At 34.5% G+C, this 22,076-nt stretch overlaps 4 protein-coding genes across 30 annotated transcripts in view; 2 read left to right on the top strand and 2 right to left on the bottom strand.

The window, feature by feature from the left end:
* The window catches only part of LOC105231504 (protein pangolin, isoforms A/H/I/S), a 454,601-nt gene that overhangs the window by 99,372 nt on the left and 333,153 nt on the right, over nt 1–22,076 (top strand). For all 27 annotated transcript variants that reach the window (XM_049460025.1, XM_049460000.1, XM_049460004.1 and 24 more), the window contains one exon: nt 4,623–4,734. In XM_049460025.1, the coding sequence (XP_049315982.1) occupies nt 4,623–4,734 (112 nt within the window). The remainder of the gene's footprint in view (nt 1–4,622; nt 4,735–22,076) is intronic.
* Nucleotides 11,976–12,538, bottom strand: LOC125779525 (uncharacterized). Its single transcript, XM_049460882.1, has one exon. It carries the CDS (start codon nt 12,536–12,538, stop codon nt 12,071–12,073), a length of 468 nt encoding a protein of 155 aa, XP_049316839.1. The 3' UTR covers nt 11,976–12,070.
* On the bottom strand, nt 12,560–13,600 carry LOC125779541 (uncharacterized). Its single transcript, XM_049460908.1, has 5 exons — nt 13,479–13,600; nt 13,178–13,216; nt 13,012–13,119; nt 12,759–12,936; nt 12,560–12,700 (listed from the first exon to the last, which is right to left on the bottom strand). The coding sequence occupies exons 2-5, from the start codon at nt 13,196–13,198 to the stop codon at nt 12,669–12,671; spliced, it is 339 nt and encodes a 112-aa protein (XP_049316865.1). The 5' UTR covers nt 13,199–13,216; nt 13,479–13,600; the 3' UTR covers nt 12,560–12,668.
* Nucleotides 14,161–18,298, top strand: LOC125779289 (jerky protein homolog-like). The gene is made up of 2 exons (XM_049460517.1): nt 14,161–15,384; nt 15,445–18,298. Exons 1-2 carry the CDS (start codon nt 14,575–14,577, stop codon nt 16,231–16,233), a joined length of 1,599 nt encoding a protein of 532 aa, XP_049316474.1. The 5' UTR covers nt 14,161–14,574; the 3' UTR covers nt 16,234–18,298.

The raw sequence follows: 22,076 nt of genomic DNA on the forward strand, positions 1-22,076 counted from the left end.
CACGTATGCACTTACACATATATATAGTATATATGTATAAAACACATATAAATAAATATATGTATGGACATACTTATGTACAAATGATATGTAGAGAAATAGAAATCTAACTGAAGTGCTGAATACAATGCTGGCCACAGACGACAAACGACATCTGTCAAATATTAAAATACACACGTTCTTATGGACACTGTTATTTTGACAGCTGCACGACTATACGACTGCAGGCCGACGTTTGTCGTTCTTGCTAATTTCAATGTTCTCCTATATTTGCCAACAATAGTAGAGTTGACAGTAGAATGGAAGGTAGAGAGATGAGGAAGAGTGGTGATGCCACTAATATGTAAAATGTAAAATTATTCACAGCTCTAACAAACTTGACGTTATTATACATATAAGAGCATAAAATAGCTCTATAATACCATTTGTAATAACAATTGATAATTTAAAACAAATAAATTTACCTATTTACTTATTTTTTGCATAAAAAATTTCACTTTGAACAAAATATTAAAATTTCATTGAAGTGCAAGGTATTAGTATGGCCACAACGAAATTGTGTAAATGCAAAATGGACAACTGCGTTGTCTTGTGTACATGCGTTCACGTAGTAAGCTGCATAACGCCGTTTTCAGTTCACTGTCGTGCTGCCATGTCATGTCGCGAGCATTGTATTCAGCATATCATTCTTCCTCTCTTCTTGGGGTGTGCAAATCTCTTTAAATTATTTAAATCTGCCTTCCTACTATCGATAATATATGACCATTTCAAAGGAGAGGCAGAGTTAAATTTAGAAATACTTATTCGCAATAAGTGGAAAGTATCAGCGTCAGAACCATTGTCAAATTGTGATTAGTGCCGTATACCGAATACTTTATTGCTTTATATTACTGTGTTCAAGAAGGTCACATTTTTATGAGAACGGATGTGGAATTGTTGTTGTAGCAATTTTCTGTCATCGAGGTCACTTAACGGGAGGCCCAGAAACGAACAGTTTCGGCGGGCAGAAAAGGGTTAAGTGAGTTGGGTTCATGGGGCAGGGAAAGGGGTGATTAGTATCGTGCGGGCACTAGTTGCATGCAGGATATAAATTGAGTATGTTGGGGTGTATTCTTGATAGGTAGGAGTATAACCTGCTACAGTACCCCGAACAAAGCAGCGCTAATGTCTCTCTCGTATTGAAATTCAATTCCCACGACAGCTGGTACTACGATACCAGAATTAACTCGGATTTTATCCGGCCAAGGGCTGCAATTTCGACGATCTAACTCCGTTTGGATCGGTAAATAGTTTGTTACATGTTGAATTGCCGTCTAAGGATCAAGGACGTAGCCAGGTAGGTGCAGGGGTGGGCAGCAGCAGCTGACCACTCCAGCATTTGCGCTTTCTCGGTTGCATCAATTGTATATGCTCAAAGTTCAATTGAAGCCGAAAAACTCGAAACTATTCGAAAAGCATTACGATTTAGATGTCAGCAATAAATTGAAACTTTGGTACAATTTATGGAAAAATAAAAATTTATTAGAAATGGAATTAAGAAAAAATGAAGTTGTTGAATTGATCAAACAGGCAGATGAATTTTACCCTTCAATTCGAAAAGCTCTGAAAATATTATGTAAATTACCATGCACTACAGCAACGGTGGAGCGTTCATTTAGTACGCTAAGGAGAGTTAAAACTTGGCTTCGGAGTACGATGGGAGAAGAGAGACTATCTGGATTATGTCTGATGAGCGTGCATCGCACATTTGTGAAAGAACATCAACAGCTTATTGAAGAAAAAATCATCAATAAATTTTCAGAAAATCCTAGACGTCTACTACTTGCATAAAAATTTGTAAGTTAAAAAAAAAATTGAAATAATAGCTGACCAACCCCCCCCCCCCCCCCCTTTTTTCAGATCCTGGCTACGTCCTTGCTAAGGATTCAGTTTTGATACTTATTCTTCTAAAGTTCATATTAAGAAAAAGTTATATAAGTAACATATCGCTCATTTACTTCAATAGTGTCATAACTCAAAAAACGCATTTTTCAGGAGAGCAATTTTTAGTTTTCAGCTTTCTTTTGTGGGCTAAATAAAAGCTAAGATCGCAGATTTTCTATGCAAACTAGTGATATGTCATGTGTAGTATACATTATAGAAGAAATTCGACCGAAATTAATGATTTCTCAATTTTTTCTTGAACAAAAACTTTTCTGCTTTGAATTATGTCATTGTTTCTGAAAAAACATAGAAATTTCTCGGTTATAAACTAAATGTGTCATTATTGTAGAGAAATAAAATACAAACCCCCATATTCATAATAAATAAAAATGGTTTATAAAGTTTTTTAAAATGACATGAATAATGGGCGAAATTTATACATTTAGATATTTTATTTTCGGGGGTTTTTAACGTAAAAAAAAAAATAAAATACAAAAATTCATAGCATCAAAACATATTTTTATATGAAGTTCATTTTCAGTTTTTAAAAATAGTAGAAATAATTAGTAAATAGTGGAAATACATATATGATTGAATCACAAATTGTTATAAAATTCTTGATGAAAGCGTGGAATCAAGTTCTTTTTAATTAATTCGTTGATATCTTGTCTTTTATTATTAGGAATTCCGATTTTGGAATGGTAGGCTTTTTGTAAATCAATCGGTGTGCAATGTTTCTTCTTGGATTTGATTATAGTGGCTTCCCTCAACTTCTCCTCAGCGTATGATGTTTTGAAAAGCACAGAGTTGGGCGACTCTCGTTGAACCTTCAGGATTTTCACTTGAGAGAGTTTAATTTCTCCCATATTCAATGGACCCATGTCATTAGAGAGTAATTTGAGGTCAAAGAAATCTCCATAAGACATTTCTTGCTCTAAGAATGGGTGGCCTGTTTTCTTTGCTGATCGAATTGTAGTAATGAATGAGTCAGTGGTGTCAACAAGTTTCATACAATTGGAAATAAATTGCCTCTGCTTCTCAATGTCACCAAGAGCCCAATATGAGGAAAATATCTCTTTTCTCTGCTCTTCGCTAAATATATTTGAAAGGAGTTTTGTTTAGGTACTGTCGTACATAATTCTAGATCTGGAGAATCTTCCTCGAAGCAGTTATCATAAATTAGGCTGTTTACCGCGGTCGGATGTGGTGGGTTATCTTCATCATTGCCGTAAACACTATCACTGGAATCGTTAGCAGAAACTGGGAAGTATGTCACATCAACTATGGAATTGTCACTATCTTCTGAGAACAATGATGTAGAAGATCCGCAATTATTTTTGGATAACGACGTTTCTAAGTAAGCTAGAAAAAGTCGAAATTCGTAATTTTATTATCAGCAATAGCGTATCATTTTACGTTATGAGAAGGTGTTTTATATTATAGCCGGTACTATTTTCGTAAATAATGACATATTTTATATTAACACAAAATCGCTATTTCTACACAGCCCATTTTTTCACGAAAAAAACGTCACAAAACAAAATACCTAGTTACGCAATTAATTTATTTTCAACAACAACGTCACATATTGTGTTGCGCAAATTATGAGGAACTAAAATTTTTCAACAGTATAGTCACAGCGCAAAATAATACTATTTACATGAAAATTAGCAACATGAAAAATATAACTACCTTTTCACATAATTCGCTGTAACACAAAATATATCGTTTTTTCGGAAAAACTAATAATCTTTACACGACGACGACTCATGTTAAATTGAAATGTGTCGATGCTGTAGCAAAAATTTGACGCGTCACAACAAGTGGAATAACGGCACTTTTTCGTCTCACGCGCTCAATTTTCTACTAATCACAGAGAATTTTTTATACAATATTAACCATAATATTGAGCACATTTTTTTGTATTTAACTCAAAAAATCAGTTTTTTGAGTTATGACACTGTTGAAGTAAATGAGCGATATGTATGATTAATATATTATTTAATGCAAGTGAAGCTATACCATTCGTCTCTCTTTTAGAGATAAGAGAAAAAACTGTATGCCATAAAGTCTTTATTCATATCATTCGAAGATTATATCGTAATCTTGTGGACTTTGTTAACACATGAATATAATTCCTGGAATTTTTTTCAGCGATTACATAATCAAAAAGAACCGATCAGAAGAAAATCGTTATAACTACATATCGTACTACATGGGCTGAAAACTCTCGGAAATATTGTTTATCGATTATTCTACCATTTCCGAAATGGTTAATGAAAAAATTTCCTTTCTGGGTAACTGCTGCAGTTTCGCAACAACCATTCAGCAGACTGTATGCATGCTTCGTCCATTTTCACTTATGTATAGTATAGGTACAGAAATGGTTTGTGAATATGGGTTCTTAATGTTCAATTGTATTTTTCTTTTTCCATTGCAAACAAGAATAACCCAGGTAGTGTCACGGTGAGAATAGTTGAATGGAATGGCATTAAACGTTGACAGCATTTTAGTTGAGATTAGTTCTTTGAGGCACAGAGAAGTTTTTGTTTGTGGCGATCCTTCGGTCAGTTAAACTCCTTTGTTGATAACGTATTTATTGTTGGTCTAATAAGGTTAGTAGTTACTAGTTGCTAGGGTATCTGCTGTACTGCTGCTTTCTGCTTAAGTATTAATATATTCGTTTTTTTTTTTTTCAGGCAAATAAAATAGGCCTGTCGCCATTTTTCTGTCATAATGGCGATCCGCTTACGACACCACCCCCTGCGCATTGTGGTATACCTCCATATCAGCTGGATCCCAAAGCAATGGGTAAGTACCAATTTTCTTTGAGATATGCTTCAAGTAAATTCCACATTTTATTATTGCCTAAATTATCAGTAATTCTGAATTCGATCTCAGTTTTAAAATTCTTTAATCTACATAGTTAAAAGTAAGTACCAACGAAACCGGCCATTTAATTCAAAGGGTGCTAAACGACGCTGAAAATCGAAACTTTTATAAAACCGCTATATCTTTCACCTAAATTTACGCATAAGTTTCGCATTAATTAAGGGTGTTTTAATAAATTTATTACCAACTTCGAATAAATGAAGCTAACGGAAACAAATGAAAAAATATTCTTCACGTTGCTGAATATTTACGATTTAAAAATAATGTTCGATTTGTCTTCTGCAAAAGAAAATGAAATACTTTTCATAAAATAATAACTTGATTAACCTTTAATCGGGACGTCGTCAATAATTATTCTAGTTGTGCTGGTTATAACAGTATCACTAGTAACAGAGATACTAGTGAGAAAAGGTGAATTTAAGTGAGTTATAATATAAGCGTATACAGTAGGTGGAAAAAGTAAGTTATCAAAGTGAAATATCCGCGAAGTGAATAAAATTTTAAAGTTTACATTTTTTCAAACAAAATATTTATTTTATTGAGACCATATATCAAAGTATCTAATAAAAGTAATTTAAAAACAAAAAAGAAGTTTATTGCTTTTATAAAAGGAAAAAATAAACACATACAGCAAATTGCATGTAGAAAAAGTAAGTTATCAAACTGTTTAAAATCCACAATGTCTACAATTTCGAGTAGCTAGTTGTCCCATACGTTGTTGCATGGAGTTAACAAATTTCAAATACTCATTTTGAGGAAAATTATTCCAAATGTTAAAGACGCAGTCCTTTAGGGATTCTTAGGAATTTTCTTCAACTATATCTATCTTAAGGATTACCCAAGAATTTTCAATTGATGACATGTCAGGGCTTTAAGGAGGCCCTTTCAATACACTCACATTTTCACTTCAGCAGCATCAATATTACAATCGAATACAATTATTTATAAATAGCAAAGCCAACATTGATCAAATATGATCAAGAGATAACAACAACAAGAGCGTTGTCACTAGGGCAAGGCAAAACCAAACGAAGCCATTATAAAAACGTTTTATTTTTTGACAAGGTACATACATATGCTTGCTGAGAACAACTCAACTGCCTCAGTGCTTTCCTTCATGCGTGTTTCATACAAAGTGATCATTTATGTAGATAGTGAAATTTGTTACGAAGCCACGAAGAGGTCGCGTTAATATCGGTGGGCGTTCTTTTTGTCATCAACGTATGGCAGCCCAAGACACATGAACGAGTACTCCCAGGATGCGATGGCACACGTGTGGAATAGATCATGATCGTCACGATGTCACATAATGACTTTTCAAACAATAGCTAAAATGCTTGATGGACTTTATCTTGAAACAACGTATGGTATATACTCGTACATATGGTGCTGTTAGGTGCTGGATGTACACTGTCGAGTTGCAAAAAAGGGGTTTGCTGCACGCACACATTCTTCTTTGGATGGTGGTTACACCAGGTCAAATTGATGAAATCATTCCTGCGGAAATGATGCAGAGAAAGATCCAGTATTATACGTAGTGGTGAAAATCAATATGGTTCATGGACCTTGCGGACACCACAATCCCACTTCGATTTGTATGTCTGACAATATGGTAAATGCACGAAACACTATCCACTTGCTTTTCTTTCGGAAACGCAAACTGGAAATGATGAATATCCACTCTATCGGCGTAGCTCACCAGACGACAATGGCAGAATAAATAGCATTACACTTAGAGGAGTGAATATCGAAGCCAGCAACACATGTATCGTACCATATTCGCCACTGTTATTTAATTCACATTCAAAACTCATGTCAATGTTGAATATAGCAGTTTGGTGAATTCGATCAAATACGTTTGCAAATACGTCACCAAAGAAAGCAACATGGCGATGATTGGCTTTAAACAAGATGAGATCAGCAAGTATCAAACGGGTTGATACGTGAACTGCAATAAAGCGCTTTGTACGATATTTACTTTTGCAATTCATGAACGTTTTCCGACTGTTGTGCGTCTCGCAGTTTATTTGGAGAATCTCCAAAAAGTGTATTTCAACCCAGGGAATACATTACAGTCAGTGAAAAAACCTCCAGCTACAAAATTGGCCTTGACGAGTTTTTTCTCAACTTGCGTCAGTGATCCGTTTTCGAGAACATTGATCTATTCGAAAAAAGCCTTCTTAAGTAGCTATTGATTAATGTACGCGGTTCAACTTCATTTGAACCATTATGTATTGTGAATGGTACGGTGTGTGTAACTTTTTGAGAAGCATGCAAGCAATTACAATTGCTGGAACATGATAATCACTGGAATCGAACCATGGACGATGCGATAGCTACTTCGTATGCCACTAAAGTTCGCACACTTTTCGCGATGGTCATTTCGACATATCAGCCTTCAAATTCGCGTCAGTTTTGGAATACGAACAAAATTACATTGCCGAAGACATTTTACATCGTATTCGATAAGAATTGGAAATAGGCAAATTTCGGTTCCAGTGATTTGATATCAATTCTACCTCCCTTTTGTCAGTTTACTTCAACGAAAGATAAACTCATAACGAATGTTTATCCAAACATTGGCTAAATTATCGTAACTGCGATTGCTTGAGAGCACGCGCAATTTTAGCTTCCAAAAATACCGATGTTAATGACTTAAACTGGAAGATTTAAAGTCAAATTCCTTAAGGTTTGCACTGATACAAATCGATCGATCGTCTTGATCGTTTCTAAATTCTTTGGAGAGGCTTAGTATGCTGCCGCATCATTTGCGTCTCAAAGTTGGATCTGTCATTATTATGTTTCGCAATCTTCATGCGCCGAAACTGTGTAATGGATCCCGACTGATTGCGGAGCAGCTATCAAATATGTATAATATAAAAGGCTGAATGCTTGATTCTACGAATTCCTTTGAGTTCCAATGATTTGTCATTTCAGTTCACAGGGATAGTTGCTAGAAATGTGTGGCATAAATCTGGAAATGCCATGCCACAAGATAAATCAAATTTCTTTTCATTTCAAAACACATAATTTCACACAGGACAACGCCTGCGGTGGCAGCTAGTTTTCAATAAATCGATCCCATATTGTAGATATCTTGGCAAATTTATTAGTTTGTATCAATTCCTATAAATTTTATAATTTCAGTAAAGTCGTTACGGGTCATTGTTTTTGAAAAAATGCGTGTCCTCAATTTCATTCCACAAATATGAGATATCTAAATTGTTTACTTCATATCCGCCACGAGCAAACAGCAAAGCAATGAATGCATCTATTTATGTTGCATTTAGCTCCCACTTAGTCCCTAACACAATAAATGCTTCTTCTGTACATTTTATAATATGATGCATTATACTCGGCTCAATGATGAGAGCAAATGGCAAATCTTCACTTGTCCTTTAAATATGTATACTATGTCGTTTAGCATATCCCGTTGGCCCTGACGTCTCCCTAAAAATATTATGCACTTGTAATCTGTTCCAACACTGAACTTCCCTTTAATTTTTCCCAGACTGTTCCATCAGCAGCTGTGTCGATGTGTTGATCCTCTAAATTTGTCTCACTTTCGGATATAAATAAAACTCTTTTTCTTTTCTGTCCTGGACGCTTATTTATGATATTCTCTTCTATCTCTTTCTGATTCCAATTCACTTGTTGTAAATACATATCTCTGTTTCCATGTTTTTTTTTTTTTATTTCGAGAAGTTTCTTGTTCATCATATTCTGAATCCTTTTCTTCTATTTCCCTTATATTTCTTAGGTAATTTGTAATTTTCCAATGCTTCGACATTTGTAGAGTTATTATCTACAAGAAATTATTACACTATATAAGGAATAAAAAACTTAATAAACATTTTACTCTGAGATAACTGTATAATATTCATATTGACCGGCCGCGGTAGGTAGGCCACATGACAAATTTTTCTTGGAAAATAAAGCAAATAACTAAAGCTAAAGTATGAAGAAAATATTATATGCATATTCTAAGAATTTTCATACAGTTTGATAACGCTGTTATAACGTTTAAGAAGGTGTAAGTTTAACAAAAGTTTGAAAACGGTTAGTTTGACCGGTACTGGTAGTTTATGTGTTAAACTTTGACTTCCGAATAAGTTATCAAAACATATTTGTTTATTAAAAATATACAAGCCCAGAGAAAGAACCTTATGTTTGGGTTATTTAAAACATGTAGGTAGGTAGGTAAGAGTGCTGCCTTTTGGGCTCATTTAGCGCTGATAACGCCATTTTGATACATTATCTTAAGACCTTATCTTGAAATCAAGTTCCAATGGGGCCACCCCATTTCTCGCAGTTGTACAACAGAACTACACTAAGCCAACTTTATGCCGAGTTCTTCCGTTTGGAAGATGTTAGCTGAGTTAGATAGACGGTAATATAAAGAGATATCAAGCTTCTCGGATGAGCATATCCCGGCCAATTCACAGCAGTCCATTTTAGATCGGCATATATTCCGGTAGTATTATTCTACTCTTTGAGTTCCATTTTAGTTCCCTGTTTCAGCTGTCTCAACCGAGATGCCGATAGCGTGATCTTTGATACCGGCATTTCCTCAATTGATTTTGAGATTTGTTGCGGTTTACTTCGCCTCTGGCAGCCAGTATACTTTGATTGCTATTCATGGCCGCCTTGGAGGTGGATGGTTCCATATTAAGGTTTTGGCTGTTTTGGCTGGTACCCTCTGTCTGTACTGCTGTCACTACTGGTGTGCTTTGGCTGGCACAACCGGTAGTACTCTTTACCGCCTCCTGATTGGAGGGGACAACGTTGTCCTAATCGGATCCGTTAGGTTGTAATGCCAATTGTTGTCCTTTCCGAAGTGTCAGTTTTTGTTGTTTCTGTTTTTCTTTTCATTCATGTCTGGTCGTACGAGTTAGTTGGAAAAGGTTGGTCACTCGTCCGCAGAGCCGATATGCGTTGAAAAAGTTAATTTTGAATATTCTTTATGATTATAATATACTATATGTATGTGTACATATATTAAGGCTTAATAACTTTTGTAAACTAATATTGTATTAACTTTGTATACTTTTCTGTGGAGTGAAAACTGAAAAATATCCCAGAAATATAGAACCTCTAAATATAGAATATTTCTTTCCATTCGGCAATGTTGACAAATGTTATAAAAAATTAGCAATTTGTCACGCTCTCTCGAAAGAACGGGTTGTTGCGAACGGAGGCCCGCATTCTACAAATGAAATTAAACTTATCCTTATTCAATAAAATATCAAACAGTCTCCTTTTTAAATGATAAATTGTTCAGCGATATTCTAATTGCCACTCATCCTGAAATACTGTGGTTAAAAAATTATAAGATTTTTTTGTCTTTGATTTTAAATTTCACGCGAAAACCCATTCGTCGAGTTATTTTAGTACGTCGAGTTATGTATGTATGTAAATGTCACATTAAAATAATCATTATTGTTCAGAATACGCTTATCTTTCTGAAGAACTATACATAAAGCATTCGACTCTTTTCACAATGAGTGAAATTATTTTACAAAGACGTTCTATTAAATTGTGCATACGAAATCAAATTTCTAGTGTTCAGAATGTGGGAAAAGTCTTTGGTAATAATTGTTTGCCGCGAGCAAGTGTTTTTGATTGGTAAAAAATTATTCAAAGAGGGTCCAGAATGCGTTGACGACAAACCACGTCCAGGACGACTATCAACATCAACTGAGTCTGTGAAACAATAGAGGTATTCGGAATCTGTTGTATTCGTAGTAATTATTTACTCTTTTTACAACGAATTCAGAAATACACAAGAAAATCGCGAACACACCCATTGTAATGTCGTTGTATAATTTGCCGAACAGCTGATTTTTGTGCCACAACAGATAAACAAAAGTGAGAAATATGCCGCGAAAAAACTAAAATATTAGATTTTATTGTTGATAATTGTGAAAATCAAATTGCTGATGAGAACGGTAGGTAACTTAAATACTTATAAATAAAGAGCTATTTATTCGAGTTCCGTATTTGTAGATGCCGATGATGCAGCCGTGGATGATATTTTAGACTGCTCTATGGAAGAGGTGATCATTATATTGCAGTGCCGCCGAGGAATTGAGAAATTTATTCCAAAAAGTATAACTTGGCGTTTGGATGTGTTAAGTGAACTGGATGATACCAGGTTGAAGCAAATGTTAAGGGTGGACCGATTTCAATTCACTCATTTGGTTGGGTTAATTAAAACAGATGAGGTTTTTAATCGACTTCACTCCTGCAAACAGTTTTCTATAGAGTTGCAAGTTGCAGTTGTGTTATACAGACTTGGGGCTTACGGTGAAAATGCTTCCATAAGGAAAATAGCTTCTATTTTTGGAATTGGCGATGGAAACACAATTGGCGTTGTAACAGAAAGAGTATTTAAAGCTTTCCAACGATTGGAGAGAAAAATTACGCTGAAAGAGATTTAATAGTTTCCCAAACGTTCAACGAACTTCCATATTGCATTGGTTACGTAGATGGAACAGAGATTGCTCTTGCCGAAGCGCCTGTCCATAACCACACGACGTATTTTTCTAAAAATCAACGTTACTCTATAAAAGCTCAAGTAGTTTGTGACCACAAATGCAGAATTCGACATATTGTAGTGGGCCATGTGGGTAGCGCTCATGATGCTAAAACATATAAAACATGCGCTTTGTTTCTTGAAGAGTCGAAATTTTTTTCAGGATTTCAGTGGCTAGCAGGTGACTCAGCTTATCCGATTTCCAAAACGTTAATAACACCATATCGAAGCAACTCAAAGCAATTGGACATAGAAAAACGCAATGAATTTAATCGACGCCATAGTAAGTATCGCGTACGAATTGAAAATTGTTTTGGGTTGTTAAAAGAGAAATTTGGTAGTCTAAAGGAGCTCAGAATACGAATTCAAAACAGAGAAAGTCATAAATTTTGTTGTGATTGGTTTCGAGTCTGCTGCATTTTGCACAATATTTTATTAAACCAAAAGGAAATAGAGACAATATTTGTCGATGAAGAAAATCGAGAACCAAACCAACCAGAAGAAGAATTCCAAACTAATACCCGACAGGAAATCGAAATGAAGAGACAATGATGTTTGACTAGTAACACTGCAAGTTTTTTAAGTTAAAAATAAATTTAATAAACAAAAAGTTTAATGAGGCACTCTTTCATATAACAATAGATTGTTGTTCCATAAATAAATAAAATAAAATGTGTAATTTTTGTTTTCTGTTTTCTGAAAAAAAATTTAGCTTCTGTTTTACTGATTGTATTTTAGTTCTAACTCATAACGTGCTAGCCGCTCCTTCATCTCCAGCTCCATAGTCAAAATTTTTAATTTATCCTTATTGTTCTCTTTTTCTATGGCTAATTTTTCTTTTTCCAGCTCAAACATCTTCTCGTGTCTTTCTTTTTCCAAAACAAACTTTTTCTTTTCTATACTTATCCGTTTTGCCTCCCTTTCCATGTAGTCTCTGTGTTTCTCCTTTTCTAATTCTAAGCGTTGTATTTGTAGCTCATTTCTTTCCGATTGTAGTGCAGATAATTTGCTAATTGCTCTTTTCGGTGCCGATTTCCTCATCTTTTCAGCGAATACTGCCTTGTTGTCATTTATATTTTGAGCTCGTTTAGAAGAAACTGGTGTTGCAATTTCGATATCATTCGGCAACGTATAAAATACATTATCATGTTCGCTTTCAGTCGTTGTCGCAATTTCGTCAACGAACATACTACCACTGTCATATTCGCTCTGCTGAATAATTTCACATTCACCATGATTAGTTGTACCATCTTCGGACTGGAACACGTACTGTATCGAATCTGCCGATTTGCTCTTAAAAAATATGCTCTGCAATCGCTTATAATGGGGACACATCTTGCTCAGTTTTTTCTAAAAGCATAAAATAAATTACTAATAAAATATAAATTTCGAAATTCATTATACTTACGATCAATACTTTCGATACCTTGTTCCTCTAACAGGCCGGCGCCTGTCCCATTTCTCCACTGCTCTGTTTTGTTGTATGCGGTGCGCATGTTGCGTACTTTCCACCGAACTAAATTCCAATCTGCTGAGATTCCTGTTTCTAATAGTAATTTTTTGTAAAAAATTTGTGCAGAAGGCATCTGTAGTATAAAAAGATATAAAAGCGTCCATACAAATAAATATAAACAAACAAAATAGGAATAGCTGCAAATTACTTCAAACGACGGATGCCCCTGCAAATAGTTAGGAACTTGTCCCACTTCTTCTTCTGTCCATTTCTTATTAGGTTTTTCCCGCCGCCTTATTTTATCCTTTTTTAACTTCTGTAAAATAGACTTTTTATTAAAATATTTAAAAAAAAGCTTAGCAATAAAAACTTACAGCGTCCATCATTTCAGCCATCTTTTTAATTGTGATCAGCTGTGAGAAATGTAAAAAACAAAAACCACAATTACAATAGGGTCGCACTATTGTATTTTCTTACACTGTTGTATTTGAATGGTATGTATATTTTGTTGTAGGATTTTTATTACATTTACTATAAAAACCACAGAAACCACGAATACAAAAATACAATGGCAAATACAACAGATCCCGAATACCCCTAATACTTTCCGACTATCACTTTAGGTGTTGACAAAATCAATTTCCATATGCAACAATTATTGACACGCAGTCTCACCTATTTTAAATCAATCGAAATCACAATATCCGATGAAATTGGTCAGATCGGACCACTATAGCATATAGGCGTAATACAAACTAATCGATCAAAATAAAGCTCCTATAAGGAATATTTTGTATTTGTGAAGGGTATTATAGCTTCGGTTGCACCGTCCTTTCTGGTTAATTTACTTAACAGCTTATTATTATATTATTTAATTACATCTTGACCATATCAAGGAGTGGCCGAGGCTACTAATATTGTGAGCTATCTTCTATTAAATATGGAATGAAATATGCCTAAGTGTTACATAGCTTCCGTATATCACTAAAGCACAGTTAATAACGTTGGCTTACACTTCCTGCCACATACGCGAGCACGCTTGCTGAGAGAAATCATACAATCAGTGGGCTTTTTAATTTTCCAGTAAAGGCGAGTAAACAAGAAGCAACAACCATCAACAAAGTCAACCAACATCCATTGAAAAATAATGCCGTTTGCTTCGTCAAGTAGTGGCGCTTGAGAACATGAATTGCCATAGCACCGTATGTATGTAGTTGTATATAATGATGAGCATTTACTGTGTATGTATCCACTTTGTGGAGTTAAGAACTTATCTAACTGCGCACTGTAAATACATATGTATGTAAATATGTAAATATTTGAAAAAATATATGTAAGTAAACCCATCAGGAAATGAGTTGAAAATACAGTAGACGCTCACAAATTAGAACTCTCAGAAATTAGAACATCCAGAAATTAGAACCAGAGTTTTTAATGCATTGGACGCTCTGAAATTAGAACTTGAAGTTCTAATTTCTGAGCATTTTTTTTTATTTTAAACACAACCATTTTTTGTTTGCATTGACCGCTCTGAAATTAGAACTTGAGGTTCTAATTTCTGAGAGCTTTTTTTCATTTTTAACACAAGGGAATTCCCATTCTTAGTTTCTATTTTACTGAACAAATGTAAAATAGAAAGGGGAATCCCCAAGTTATATTTTAGTTTTTGTTTTGCCATATTTTTGGTGTTTTTGTCATTCGTATGTGAAATTTGATACGCGTGGACATATTTTGCTAGACTCTACCGAAAACTAAAAATAACTTACCAAAAATGTCAAATAAACGTAAAAAAAACACTTTATCTTTGGAAACCAAAGTAAAGATATTGGAAAAGCTGGACAAAGGAGTTCAAGGGAATCGTCTAGCGCTAGATTTCAACGTGAGCAAATCTGCCATCAGCTATATCAAGTCAAATAGGTCATCTATATTAAATGCTGTTTCCAACACTTATCAGGAAGCATCAAATAAAACTGTGCATAGTGCCGAATATCCGAAAATGGAAAGTCGTCTTTATGAGTGGTTTTTAAAACAACGCGAAAGGAAGTGTACATTGACAGCAACAATATTAAAGGAAAAAGCTAAACAAATTTTTGGTGAAGAATACCCCGATAAAAATAAAAATGCATTCCGAGCAAGCGATGGATGGTTTACTAAATTTAAAAAGCGACACGGCATTCGTTTTTTAAAAATTGGTGGCGAGATTCTTTCTAGTGATATTGCCTCCATCACTCCATTTATTCACAGATTCCGTGGAAAAGTCACTGAGATGGGGTTAATAGAGTCGCAATTATATAATGTGGACGAAACCGGATTATTTTATCGTTGCCTACCAGATAAAACATATGTCTCTGCTTGTGAAAAAAGTGCGCCTGGATACAAAATTCAAAAAGAACGAATTTCAATTTTACTCGGTTCAAATGCTGATGGCTCTCACAAATTAGTGCCCTTAGTTATTGGAAAAGCTAAAAATCCCAGGAGCTTCAAAGGTTTTAAAAATCCACTTCATTACAACTTTTCCAAAAATGCTTGGATGACGTCTCGGATCTTTCACGATTGGTTTCACAATATATTTATTAATGAAGTAAGAGGAAATAATTTTGCTTTTAATTTCTTTAATTTTAAAATATTTTTTTGTTTACAGGTCATCCAGTTTTCTCAAAAAAATAACTTGCCTCCGAAGGCTCTTTTGCTTATTGATAACTGCTCCGCGCATGCACCGATTGAGCATCTTCAAAGCAAAGATGGCAACATAGTTGCATATTTCTTGCCGCCAAATGTGACAGCAGCTGTGCAACCAATGGATCAAAATCCCATAAAGTTAACAAAACTTGTTTACAGAAGTAAGCTACTTGCTGAAATAATAGCTGAAGGTGGTGCACTGAATAGTCTGTTGAAATCCCATTCCATCCGAAAGGCAATAATATTTCTGAAACAAGCTTGGGATGAGATAACGCCAAAAGTGATGAGGAATTCTTGGTCAAAGTTGCTAAATTGGGACTCTGACCAATACGACAGCGGTGATGATGTGCCACTAGCAGAGTTGCTTAACAAAAATGAGGACTGCAATGAATCTCTCCAAGTAAATCAAACTCTTTTAGCAGAAATTGATCCAAACAGTTTCATGTGTATTGCTGACATCGAGAAATGGAATGAAGATGAGTTTGAAGACCGAACTGGTGATGACCTAAGTAGCGATGATGAGTTTTCTGATAGCAGTGAAGACGATGTTGTTGATGACACACCAGTTATTTCAAATGTTATAGCTATTGAAAGCGTTAACAATTTAATAAATTGGTGCAACAAGAGTGAATTGTCTTCCAGTAAGCACATGGCCAATCTTTTGGCCCTCCGTAACGATATTGTTATATCGGATTTAAAGAAACCAAAAAAACAAACAAATATTACTGATTATATGTCAAACAAAAATTAATTTTGAACTGAGCCCTTATCCTGAGTTTTTAATTAATTTCTGAAATTTTTAGTTGTTTTTTTTAATAATTGTTATGTAATGAACTGAATTGTAATGTTTTAAAAAAAAATAAGAAAAGAAATAAAAAAAATGTTTTTATATAGTTTTTGGAAGTGGCTTAACTCTTAGTTTTATTATTCACGTTAAAAAAAAAAACCGTCCAGAAATTAGAACATTTCGGAAATTAGAACTACCCCAAAAACAAAGTGGTTCTAATTTCCGAGCGTCTACTGTATTTGGATTAAATACAAAACACACTTGGTGAAGCTTGAATGCTCTTCATAACGGCTTTATGGGGCGTTTGTACATTGTCAGTGCATAATTAGAATGTACCAACATCCTGCATAAACGAAAATATAGACTCTTGGGCAGAATGTCTTATGTATGTATGTATAAGCTCATGAAACGGAATTGAAACGCCTCGATGGCAAAATTTTCGTATTCAAAAAAAACCTATAGCCGTATTGATATGGATATCACATATGTACATACGTAGTATAAACACCCTTTTCCGTGTGTACTGTGTGTATTCAAGTACTCGTAAAATTTCTGTATGATAAGAATTTAATTGCAACAAGTAAGGAAGTGTTAGGTTCGGGTGCAACCGAACATTTTATTCTCTTGCAACTTTCAGGAAACAAAAGGAAATATCTTAAGGTGTAAAATGTTAACCAGAGAATCATGATAAAGTTTGTTAGAAAAACGAAAATTATTATATCTATTTATTATATGGGATCTGGGGAAATTTTATTTATGTTTGGCACAAAGATACAATATTATGAGTAAAATATGCTTTCTAATTATCATTGAGATATCTCAAATATTGGCCGATATATGCAGCATAAGGTCACCGGGAAGATCGAAAACACCGGTCAACAAAAACAAAATTTTTTTATGGGTTTCTGTTCTCATGCTTGGATTCTGATTCTAGACATTGAAAAACACTTAAATATTAATTTTTAGCTCTTAAAGTTTGCTTTGGGCTGATCTACATCGATAAGTATATTAAGTATATACTCATATGAGCATAAAAGAAATACAAAAAATATTCACTTTTAGACAATAATTTCTTGTTATTTTACATATATAAAGGGTGATTTTTTAAGAGCTTGATAACTTTTAAAAAAAAAAAAAACGCATAAAATTTGCAAAATCCCATCGGTTCTTTATTTGAAACGTTAGATTGGTTCATGACATTTACTTTTTGAAGATAATTTCATTTAAATGTTGACCGCGGCTGCGTCTTAGGTGGTCCATTCGGAAAGTCCAATTTTGGGCAACTTTTTCGAGCATTTCGGCCGGAATAGCCCGAATTTCTTCGGAAATGTTGTCTTCCAAAGCTGGAATAGTTGCTGGCTTATTTCTGTAGACTTTAGACTTGACGTAGCCCCACAAAAAATAGTCTAAAGGCGTTAAATCGCATGATCTTGGTGGCCAACTTACGGGTCCATTTCTTGAGATGAATTGTTGTCCGAAGTTTTCCCTCAAAATGGCCATAGAATCGCGAGCTGTGTGGCATGTAGCGCCATCTTGTTGAAACCACATGTCAACCAAGTTCAGTTCTTCCATTTTTGGCAACAAAAAGTTTGTTAGCATCGAACGATAGCGATCGCCATTCACCGTAACGTTGCGTCCAACAGCATCTTTGAAAAAATACGGTCCAATGATTCCACCAGCGTACAAACCACACCAAACAGTGCATTTTTCGGGATGCATGGGCAGTTCTTGAACGGCTTCTGGTTGCTCTTCACCCCAAATGCGGCAATTTTGCTTATTTACGTAGCCATTCAACCAGAAATGAGCCTCATCGCTGAACAAAATTTGTCGCGAAACACATTTCGAACCGAACACTGATTTTGGTAATAAAATTCAATGATTTGCAAGCGTTGCTCGTTAGTAAGTCTATTCATGATGAAATGTCAAAGCATACTGAGCATCTTTCTCTTTGACACCATGTCTGAAATCCCACGTGATCTGTCAAATACTAATGCATGAAAATCCTAACCTCAAAAAAATCACCCGTTATTATTGTTTATCGCACATCTTGAATAAAAACGACTCTTGTATCTAAAAAAAAGTTTTCTAATTATAATCTATAGTGAAATTGTAGAAAAAATATTATATAAAAATCAGTCATTTCATGCTTAAAAATCGAAAAATTGCTATAATTTCTACGAAAGCAAACTTTAACCGGAAAAAAAATTTTTCCCCTTATTTTTGTCATAGGAGAAACTCAAATTTAACATGTAGATGTCAGACCCAAAAATCGTGTTGACCGGTGAAATCTTATATTGGTTTTTTTTTTTTTTTTTTTTTTTTTTTATAATTTTTAAATGTTACTTGTTGAGAGTGGATAAAATAATTTTTTTAATGGTAAAGAGTGAGTCTGTTAGATCAAATGTGCTGGAATAAGAATTGAAATCATGACATATACGGCGGAATGGTTCGTTTAACTCAAAATTTGTTCCAGAAAATTTTAAAAGCAAGGGTCTAAACTGCCTGGTAGAGCGAGCGGGAACGTTAAAATTAATATCAGATAAGAGAGATGGGCTAAAGACTGACCCATTCATGAGTTTTACAAGAAATATTATACCAAGCATCTACATACGACTAGCGAGTGTCGGGAGATTTATAAGTTTTAAGCGGTTAGTGTAAGGGGAAAGATTTAAACTGGAATCCCAATGCAAATGATTTAAGGCAAAAAGTAAAAATTGTTTTTGAACGGACTCTAACTTATCTGAATGAACTTGGTAACTAGGGTTCCAAACCACAGAGCATACTCTAATATAGGCCTCACCAGAGATGTAAAAAGAATTTTTGTGGTAAACGGATATCTAAATTCTTAGACCAACGTTTAACAAAAATAAGAGCGCCTTTAGCTTTAAAAACCGTGGCAGATGCGTGAAGATTAAAATTGAGTTTGGGGTCCATAGTTACTCCCAGATCAACAAAACTGCGTACTTGTTTCAACCTAAAGTTTTGTATTGCGTATGAAGTAGGGTATACAGATCTACGCGAAAAGCACATCGTTTTACATTTTTTAAGGATCAATTGCATGTCATTTCTATCACACCAAGAAACTAGGTTGTTTAAGTCTGTTTGCAACTGACATCTTTCGCTGTTTGAAGTATACGTTTTAAAAAGTTTTACATCGTCAGCATATAATAAAACTTTTGAAGACTTAACAACAGATGATATGTCATCAATAAATAAGAAGAACAGAATTGGACCTAGATGGCTACCTTGTGGAACACCTGAAGGAACATTGATAATGTCAGAAAAATGATCGTTAAATATGACTTGTTGAATTCTATTACTAAGATAAGAAGTAGCCCATTTTAGAAATATTGGTTGAAACCCAAGAAGATCAAGTTTATTCAAAAGAATTGAATGGTTTACTTTATCAAAAGCTTTACTAAAATCTGTGTATATAACATCAGTATTCTTATCCTCCCTAAAGCCCGTTTATACATGTGATACAAATTCAAGCAAATTAGTTATTGTAGATTTCCCTTTACGAAAACCGTGCTGAGAACAAGAAATTAGTGGAGAGATCCGGAAGGTTATGTCATCTGTTATAATTGCTTCAAAAAGTTTAGGTATTGCAAACAACTTTGCTATTCCCCTATAGTTTTCAATAGATGACCTAAATCCACTCTTATGCAAAGGGATTATAAATGACTTTTTCCATATGGATGGAAATAAGCCTTGCATAAGAGATGAATTAAATAGTTTTGTTAGGGGTTGGTACATATATTTGGCACATTTCTTAAGAAAGCATGAGGGAATCATATCTGGGCCATAATTGTATGATTGTTCTAACATATTTAACTGATATAGGGGCTCAGTGTAGTATTTATCCGATTCAGCCCATTTTTAATACACAGAGTAATTATTGTGAGGAAAGGATTCTCTTTGAGTTTCAATTCTACATCTAACATAAATTTAGTCGACCAATTTTTATTCGGACTCCTTTAAAGCCTTCTTATGCCATTTCAGAGGTAAATTTTCACGTCTCTGGCGTATTTAGTTATTTATTTATCGCGCCTTTAGTAGTTTTAGCCTTACCGTTATAAGAGGAGTGAGCGGTGTTATCATCAGATTTCATCCATTTTCACACCATGGATAGGAATTCTTATAACATTTGAGCAGGGTATATTAGGTTGCTGTAGCTTTAGTGGTTTTAGAGACTAGACTAGAACTAATTAGAGGGCGAGGATAAGCCCGCTTTTGCAAAAATTACCTTTGCTACTTCAATCATCTGTGCTAAATTACAGTTATATATCTCAATTCAGTGCTTAGTTATGTCACTTTATAGTATGTTTTCGGTTAATAGCGTTTTGTGGGCGTGGCAGAGGACCGATTACGTCCATCTATGACCTCGTAATTTTCGATGAACTGGGTGGGCAATTGATAAGTCTACGAACAAATACCAAATTCTACAAGTCACTCATCATCCCCGTCCTGGTATCGTGCAGACGCATGGACGATGACAACATCTGAATTGATGAAAACACTCCAGCTCTTACAGTATTCGACGAAGTACCCGCCGGGGGAAGCAGAGAAGGACCTGTCTACACTTGGAATCTCCAATTGTCGCCAAAACACCAGTCCACATTATTATCATGAAAATTGCTAACTTTTTATTAAATCGTCTTGAAAATTTACGAACATACATATTCTGTTTGAATTCTTCCACAAGTACTACCTAGCCAAATAGTCCGTTGCAGTTTAAAGTGTTGCCACATAACAGTTATTGTAGTCCGATTTCATAAGTTTTCAATTGTAATGGTCGAAATAAATAAGCGCCACATGTTTTTTTAAATATTGTTGTTGAGATGTGAAATTTTACCCAAAAGTGGCAATGACACGATCATTGTTTAATTTATATAGTGCTTGCATGTGAATCCAGTACTATCGTTAAGTTTAGATTGCAACTATTTGAACATTTTAGTAGTTTTGAATATTTATAATTTTTCGTTATCATATGCAGTTTAACAAAGCTTAGTGTAGTACATATGTATTTTAGTATTTTATGAAATACATACATATGTACATTTAATGCCTTTTAGGGACCGGAGGCTACTCCCAATGTTTAAAAAATGTAATTGTGACTCTCGGCACCAAATTAAAATTTGCGAGCTTAATTTGTGACTTATAATATAACTGCATAGTTTTTTTTTCCAATTTCCTCAGAGTTTCAAGGTATGTACAAGTGTACAAAGTTTTATCAACACAAAATACTTACATACATACATACATACCTCGTATTACATTATTGAGGGTTAAGCGCCATGTTAAGGGCACACAATTGCACACATAATATAAAGAAATTTCTGAGTATATAACTCACCATCCATTTACATAGGCAACACACTGCGCAACAGTCACTAAAAACCTACCCTATGTGAAGTTTAATAATTTAGAAGTTTTTGTTCAAATCCATGTCCGTACATGTATGCATGTGTAGCTCTTCACGATGTCTACAATATTTTCCAGTTATTAGCGCACAACAATAGGAGTAAATGCTCATTTAAGTGACACATTATTAAAATTTTGAAATCTATGTATTAGCTTATGTACTCTTACATATACACCTACACCCCTTGTGTATCTCAATATAACACCTCAATTCACTCAAAGTTTTAATAAATAAAATGCCGGTGCTGCCGTAAATAATTTAATGTATTTTAAAAATTTACTCACACATCGGTATTCTTTGCATGTTCTGCACTAAAACGCCACAGTGGTCAGGAAATATATTACATTAAAAAAAAACTTTTCATCCAAGGATTTTATTTTGA

Source organism: Bactrocera dorsalis, chromosome 6 (assembly GCF_023373825.1).
Source record: "Bactrocera dorsalis isolate Fly_Bdor chromosome 6, ASM2337382v1, whole genome shotgun sequence".
NCBI lineage: Eukaryota > Metazoa > Arthropoda > Insecta > Diptera > Tephritidae > Bactrocera > Bactrocera dorsalis.

Bases quoted from the DNA above. Each gene is read 5' to 3' on its own strand.
- LOC125779525 (XM_049460882.1), bottom strand. From the start codon at position 12,538: ATGTTCGTTGACGAAATTGCGACAACGACTGAAAGCGAACATGATAAT.
- LOC125779541 (XM_049460908.1), bottom strand. From the start codon at position 13,198: ATGGCTGAAATGATGGACGCT. The intron at 13,120-13,177 runs GTAAGTTTTTAT...TCTATTTTACAG, and splicing joins TGGCTGAAATGATGGACGCT to AAGTTAAAAAAGGATAAAAT. The intron at 12,701-12,758 runs GTAAGTATAATG...TTATGCTTTTAG, and splicing joins AGGTATCGAAAGTATTGATC to AAAAAACTGAGCAAGATGTG.
- LOC125779289 (XM_049460517.1), top strand. From the start codon at position 14,575: ATGTCAAATAAACGTAAAAAAAACACTTTATCTTTGGAAACCAAAGTA. The intron at 15,385-15,444 runs GTAAGAGGAAAT...TTTTGTTTACAG, and splicing joins ACAATATATTTATTAATGAA to GTCATCCAGTTTTCTCAAAA.